General features: G+C 41.6%; 1 protein-coding gene across 9 annotated transcripts; it reads left to right on the top strand.

The window, feature by feature from the left end:
• On the top strand, positions 1-6,159 carry LOC127323428 (uncharacterized). Of its 9 annotated transcripts, none has more exons than XR_011752039.1 (11): positions 1-729; positions 852-1,396; positions 1,486-1,566; positions 2,137-2,475; positions 3,274-3,534; positions 3,616-3,726; positions 3,816-3,967; positions 4,110-4,213; positions 5,016-5,089; positions 5,217-5,366; positions 5,812-6,159. XR_011752039.1 is itself a non-coding variant. In XM_071826307.1 (9 exons), exons 6-9 carry the CDS (start codon positions 3,912-3,914, stop codon positions 5,838-5,840), a joined length of 309 nt encoding a protein of 102 aa, XP_071682408.1. In that variant the 5' UTR covers positions 743-928; positions 1,486-1,566; positions 2,137-2,475; positions 3,274-3,534; positions 3,616-3,726; positions 3,816-3,911; the 3' UTR covers positions 5,841-6,159. The 9 variants fall into 9 exon arrangements, 2 of the variants coding, with proteins under 2 accessions (XP_071682408.1, XP_071682407.1); XR_011752035.1 differs by lacking the exon at positions 4,110-4,213 and having other exon boundaries at positions 4-729; positions 852-1,169; positions 1,246-1,396; XR_007865697.2 differs by lacking the exon at positions 4,110-4,213 and having other exon boundaries at positions 7-729; positions 852-928; positions 1,246-1,396.
• The last annotated feature ends 1,221 nt before the right edge of the window (positions 6,160-7,380 follow it).

The following is a 7,380-nucleotide window of genomic DNA, read 5'->3' as shown; positions in this document are numbered from 1 at the left end:
GCTCTCCCCCCAATCCCCTCTCGTTTGGCCGCCGCCTCCCCATCTCCCGCTCCGCGCCGTCGGCGGCGTCCTCTCCGGCGAGCCGTCGTCGCCCGCGTCCTCTCGCTCTGGGTCATCAAGACCAAGGGCGAGCGGTGAGCCAGGCAAGAAAAGGCGGCTCTGCCTCGCATGGCCGAGCTCGCGTCGTCTTCGTCGGCTCCGGCAAGGCAGGGCCATGGGGGTCGGCCGCGGTCTTCCTCGGCGGCGCGCTGGCCATACCTCGCCGCCTCTCGCCTAGCGACCGACCCCCAATCCGCTCGCGAGCTTCCTCGTCCCCAATCCCTCGACGATTTCTCTTCCGCCCCTCTTTCCTGCTCGTTTCTGCTTCTCGTCCACCTCCACTCGCCTCTGCTCTTGGGATGCGGCTGCCTCTCCCTCGTATGGTCGTTCTCCCGATGTCGCCATAGCTGGCCTTGGGCGCGAGCGCCACCTCCCTTCGTCGCCATGACTGGCCCGGAGTAGCGCCGTCCTTGGGCGCGAGCAGTGCTTCCCATCGTCGCCATGGTTGGCCCGGAGAGCGCCGGTCTTGGGCGCGAGCGCCGCATGCGGCACGAGCAGGGCGCCAGCCTTGGGTTGGACAAAAGATTCGTGAAGGCATCCGCCGGTCATGCTGGTGGCGTAGAAGAGAAAGGGACGGGCCGCTGCCACCACGGAGACGAAATTCATCCTCACTGGCCCAGGCCAAATAAGGTGCTCATGGCTTCTCCTAATCCTCTTCCCCCTTATGCTAACATTTTTCTCTCCCCGTCCAATCCTTAGTGTTTGAGTCAGCCTCCATGCCGGCCGCCGTTCATTCTTTGCCCCTCCACCAGGACCCATCTTTGTCTCGTATGGGGATAGAAGGACGGTATCAACAGAGCTGCTCAGGCTGCTGCTGGCAAACCTTAGGGTAAGGCCTCCTTTAACCCCTCTCATCTTTGTATGTGCAGCTGCTATTTATTTTGTGCCTGCAAGGTGTTTGATGAAAAGATAGTGGAACGATTAATCCATGTAATATTCATTCTACTCTGCTATTTATTTTGTGCCTGCAAGGTGTTTGATGAAAAGCTAGGAGAACAATTAATCCATGTAATATTCATTCTACTGAATAGATTTTCTTTTCCTGAAATTTAGCAACAGTGGCTTGCATGGTAAGCTATATCACCTCTCTCTTCTATGACTTGCCTGTAATATATTGCCTCTCAGTTTTGTCAATTGGTTGTGCAGGTTAGTATTGCTAAATAGATGAGTGATTCATTGGAAAATATATTCATGTTGTATTATTTGAAACTCAAGCATCAGATAATTATTCTCAGATTTAGATATCTTGCTACAGTCAATTTTGTACAGATTCAACCTTTGTATACAAATAGCTTAGGTACAGACTCTAACGTTCTCTCATTAGTTCATATATGACGTTCGGGGTTAATTTTGGCTATGAATTTGTTGTGCTTTTGATATATGCAGATTGCAGTCACAATCACAATGACAAGCTAGCCGGCTATACCAACAAAGCCAAAGCAAAACAAAAATTAAGGAAACCTTGTGGTAAATTTCTTCTTGCAGTTATCACTTTTCTTCAGTTATTTTGCTTCAGGTGCTTTTGTTTAGTTTACCCTCTCAATGGACATTGAAGTTTTGCACAAGTATGCTTAACTGTATTGTTTAGAAAACTATCAGCCTTGGGATGTGTATGCAGCACTATGTTTCTTTTCTGCTTCAGATTTCCATATGGGTCTGATGTGTCGATAGCTTATGCAGGGTATACGCACATTGATACTCTTGCAGGGTTGTTTCCTGCTGAAACATGGGATTGTCCATATAATGTTAGTACCCATGGGTTGTAGTTTTTAATGATTAGTATGGGCATGGGTTATTACAATTAGTGATTTATTCTAAGAAAGGAGAAACTAAACTGTGAAAGAATTTTTCTATCTAATAATACTGGTTTTTGATATTGTATGTTTGATAAAGTCTGCTGAACAACCGATAAACATAGCAGTTTCCTTTTAACTCATAAAAGTGGCCATATAACTGACACTATTAACAGATTTCAGGTTTTAGCTAGAAGTATGGTGTGCTAACAATGCTTATTGTGCACGGTCCTTATGCAAACAGATATGCATAGATCCGAGTTTCAGGGGATCTAGGTTCTCTCTGGTGGATAGGGGTTTTATATATGTGATCATATCCGCGGAGATGGTGAAATGGGTTGGCAGTGTTATGAAGCTGGGAAGCTGTTGAAGAAGACCAACACTTTCACTGACTTAGTTGCTTGTGCTGAGCAGTAAAGAAACGTTTTGTATCAGCGGGAGAAGTGCATGTGGCATGTTGATGGGTATTATCCTAAATATGAGGCCTGACTTATTCAAGCCAACTGTTGCTGAGGTGCCTTTAGTTGATGTTCTCACAACTATGCTTGATCCAGCTATCCCGTTGACTGCAGCTGAATGGGAGGTATGCATTTATTTTCTTTCCATGCTTCACTATCATATTGTCACTATCTACACTAGCTTCAGTTAGACTTGAATTGGCTTGGATCCAGGCCGGGATGAATTTGGGTGGGTCCTAAGAGTAGGAAATGATTGTCTTTCTATAAGATCTCACCAAATTTCTTTTTACGTGATTTGAACATCTATAGTTTTATGTTAAATTTGTCCTTATGACAAAAAATAGGAACTCAAGGATTGCATGTAAGGATATTAGTACATTACTCTTCGTGTCCATTGCAATGCGCATACTTCATGCCCGTTGAAATGCATATATTTGTGCCCATTGCAATGCACATGCAGTTTAATTTCTTCTCTCACCGAATCATCTGTTTGTCTTTCGGCCTGTAGGTGGTGTGCCTGCCATTGGGGGCAGTAGGTGGGTTATCCAAGGAAATAAGAATACTATTATTACCTAAAGTCATGTTCTCGATATTTACGTATTCCTACACAAACTTACTAAATTAGTATTTAAAAGGCTGAGTTTCTCGCTGTGCTGCCACACCGGAGGGTGTTCCTGTCCCCGCTTGGCACTTCTGAACATGACATGTAGGAATGGCTTCTGTTATACCTGTCCCGATGTTTCACTGCCATTATCACTTCTGTAGTGAAATGTTTTCTAATGGAAAAATATAGGAATCAATACTGATAATTAAATTGTAGATATGATGCAATGATTTTTCACCATCCAGGTTTAGACTGTTGAACCTGTCGATTAGTCACTAACGTGAATGATTTTTACTGTCTTCCTATTTTGCAATCTCAGAGTGAGCAACTCTTGTGGAATGAGAGGAAATGACAAGCCGTTTGTGCAAAATAGGAGTTAATCGAAGAGCTGGAGTCTAGAGGGAAAAAAGTTCAGATTTTGCGACAGTATTTCAGAGAAGCTGGTGTCGGTTATCTTAGATAGTCCCAACAAGGTTTCTCTAAAAGGATATTCACAAGAAGAGTGGACCATAGATGAGAGTGATGAACCATAGATGATGGAAATACTTAAATATAGATGGAGATAATGCTGAACTAAAAGGTATTAACAGACTTTCTATGTTTCCTGCATGATGCAGCGCCATCCTTGAAACCAGCTTGATATTTATTTCGATTGCTATAGCGCCTACGGGTTTGTTGGACAATCGTCATCGGCCATGGTGGAGGGCTGGAGGAGGGAGGTGGAGCAGGAACGTCGGTCGCACTCCATCCTACACGCCGATGCCCCCTCCTGGTTGCATCCTCAAGCGCTCTGGATTCTTAGAGTAAAGCACTGTGATTTTTAATTGCTAATTGATTGTTTTCCTGAACACATGTGGGCAGGTCTCGGAAAAAGAGGCCAAGTCATGCCAGGCAACAACGAGCAGGGCGGTCAACGCAGTTGTTGGGACAGGCTGCCGGAGTGGTGTTCTTGACCTCATGTGCAGCTGGGAAAAGATGTCCGCTTTGTTGTACTGCAAGCTGCTGATGGCAGGGTGAGCTTTCTCTCTCCCTCTCTCTCTATTGCCATATGCTATGGTTCTGTAGTCACATCCTTGTTCTTGCTTGATTGAAATATTGGTCGTCACAAATTTGCAATGTTTCCCTGCACATTTGCACACCACTGCAACATTGTAGCCTCAGTATATGTGATGACCTTGCCCGACTATCACCGTCCTGCACAGCGGCCGCCCGGCTCCGCCTCCTCCAGAACTAGAGGCGCAAGAATATGTTGATCTTAGGTGTGCCGCTGCAGAAGGTGTTTCCTTTTATTGTGTGCTATGTTTTTTATACTCTGAAACTTTTTAGTTCGTCTAAATAAATTATAAGCCATGGGTTCAGTTCTCCATGCCATCGATGATATGAGTGATTTGTTCCTTGATCAAGTTTCAGGTTGGGGTTTCCACAAATATGATCCTTCGTAGCATGTTACTTGTTATAGTTCTGCATGGGAGTTGTTTGTTGAGCCTACATCAAGGATTGTGATGTTGTTTGGCACCTGCACAAACTCATATATCTCTCGGCCAAATACACACAAACAAAGATTTTATAAAATCTTTCTGTCTTTTTTGATTAATAGCGAGTTTTAGCTAGCTTCTCGCGAGGATTTCTGCTAGGTCATGAAGCACAAAAAAGGCCTGAGTAAAAATAACATGTGCCGTTTGCGGCCGGTCAAGAGCTTGGCCAGTATGGGCAGCAATAAAAATTTCGAGCAATTAATCGTGAGGTGACCAACTTGGATTATTTTTTTATATCTGTTGCACATGTAATTGTTTTCTCCTGTTATGTGCTAGCCTGGAATTAAATGTTTTGTTTATACTACCTAGCTGCCAGAAATCACAACTTTGTTCATGTGTTTTGCCACCTCTTTAATAAAAGGGACATGCTTTCTGTTACTTTGTATGCACGTAGTATTTACGCACTTGAGCTACAGTTTTAGATTGTCTATACTTAATCCATGTTGAGGTAAGAAAGTTTATCCAGTGCTTCTTAAACTAAATGATTCATGGTTGTTTGAATCTTCTTTCGAATTGAAATTACCAGGCTTTGGTGTACAGGATCATTGAGAAGGTTTAGAGTATCCTTGATGCTCTATTTGGGTAGGGAAGACCAAAAAGGTAATCTGTTCTCCCTCATGATTATGTGGATTTACTGGTTTACTGAACTGAAGCTTGCTTTCCATATACTTCTGTACTCATCGCCGTTTCAAGATTTTGCCTGATGTGTTGAGCTCTAAAATTGCAGTGTTGCCTACCAATGGAAGATTGTGTGTGCTCAAAACTTGCTCCGTGCAATTTGTATGGCGGCATAAAATTTTGGCTGTACATGCACCAAAGATCTGTCTTAAGATTTCTGTTGTACTCGCCGCCAGGACCGTTGCCAGCACTCAGCAAGGTACCTTCCCAAATTCCGATCCATGATCTCATCATGGTGTCTTGCTACGTGCAGCCATGTGTGCTGGCTTGAGAAGTATTTTTTTGTTCCTTGCTTTAAACTCCAATGCCATTGTTGTTCGCAGGGTGTATTGTAGGTGCGTACTCAAGGTTTGGGTGACTCGATTCTGTAGTACGTAGTTGTAAAAGTGGTCCGGCTCTTTCGTGTATATCATATTGACAGGTTTTAACGCACACATGACTAAGAAAATCCACCTAAGTTTTTTTCTCATGCCATGTTCTAGCATACACAATATTTTGCATGGTAGAAAGATTGCGGACATAATTGATAGAACCTTCTGGGATTTTTAGCTTATTTTTGTATATAACGTCCCTTTAGTAATTTCTTGTTTCTGAGTTCACTAGCATGTTTATAATTCTTCAATCCTTTATTTCTTTCTTTGTAGATCTCGGCTTTGTACATCCTTCTGGTTGAATGATTCCCAGTGATTGATCATGCTCAGAGTCCAGAATCCAAACATGCTGAGTTAGTCCAGAAAAATAGGCAAGCCACCAATCTGAACTAAATTTTGACTAGGATCATTCTTTTTTCAATCATTCTTATGCTGCTATTTAATTTATCTTTGTACAAAACACATCCATGTGTTAAGTCAATGTGCGCATGATTCTTAGACCGTTAATAGCGCGTAAACATTTGGATCGCGGGTTACATTGCTACATGCTGGCCAATTATTTGTAACTTTTCTTATGTACTTTGTTGAATAAATTGGAAAGAGAAGTATTTTGTTAGTAAACCTGATGATATTTAAATAATGTGTACATATTGGTCAATTATGTTAGAACATGGAGCAAGTATTATCAAGTTGTGCAAAGTTGTTCAGCAAAAGACTGAAGATAATGTACATAAATAGTGGTTGTGTTTCATTCTTATCAGCTAGCATATCATACCCATAGGCAGCTTACGTAGATGTTTTTGCTATTCATTTGTTACTTTTGTTGCTTTTGACAGAACCATAGTCTTATTTATTGTAGAGTGAATTCTACTTTTTACCCTGTAGTTGTGCATGTGTGACACATATTTACCCTATTTAGTGAAACTTTTACCAAAATATCCAATTTAGGAGACTTTGCACACGGTTTAACTCCAGTTTAGCATTTTGCATGTAATTTTTAGATATGATAGGCATGATACGCCAATGTGGCGCGACAAAATGTGTAAATATAGAAGGGCATCATCGACGATTATGCCGATGACTTATTTCATCCACATGGTCCACTCCTCGCCGTTGTTTTAATATTTTCGGATCCTGATGATCACCTGGCAACTTTCCTAATGTACACATTAGAAAACGGGGGTTCAATGCTTTTAAAAAGGATAATCTACATGAATTTTTACTCGGTGGGTAACAAGTGGAATTCAGTCTTTATTGTAACATATCTTTTCTATTTCTATTTTCTGATTGTATATAAACGTTTGCTACCCCATTTGTAATTTTATGTGTTTTGTCCCAATTTCATCTTATGAACTTCGTTTTGAACCTAAGAAAAAATATTATCATGTTCTACCTGATTTTTATCGTTGTTATACAAAATATAAATTCGGGTGAAATTCACGGGATCGTGCGCCAAGGCGCACATCTAAATGTACTCTGTTATCTGTTACGTACCCCTTTTATTCACAAAAGATATTACGACCTTTTTTATTGATCACCTCATCTCTTCTATTTGGGAAGAAAATATTACTACATTCTCTTTTTAATCACTTCATGATCACTATATGGGCTTACTCCACTATTCGTCTCATCTTCTTCTATTGATCGTATCATATCTTATATTGTTGATCGTAAAGTAACTATATACACCAAGAAGTAAACACCACTAGCGCGTAAATTATGTTGTATCACGTTGTTTTTTCTTCCGTTTGATGTATGAAACACTAAACATATTTATACCATAATTGCAAACTTAGACTACTAATATGTAATATGTTTCCCTTCGTTTTCCAAGGCTGTCTC

The sequence above is a fragment of the Lolium perenne genome, chromosome 2 (genome assembly GCF_019359855.2).
Source record: "Lolium perenne isolate Kyuss_39 chromosome 2, Kyuss_2.0, whole genome shotgun sequence".
Classification (NCBI taxonomy): Eukaryota; Viridiplantae; Streptophyta; class Magnoliopsida; order Poales; family Poaceae; genus Lolium; species Lolium perenne.
The sequence above is the reverse complement of the archived record's forward strand: the minus strand, read 5'-3'. Positions and strand labels throughout refer to the sequence as shown.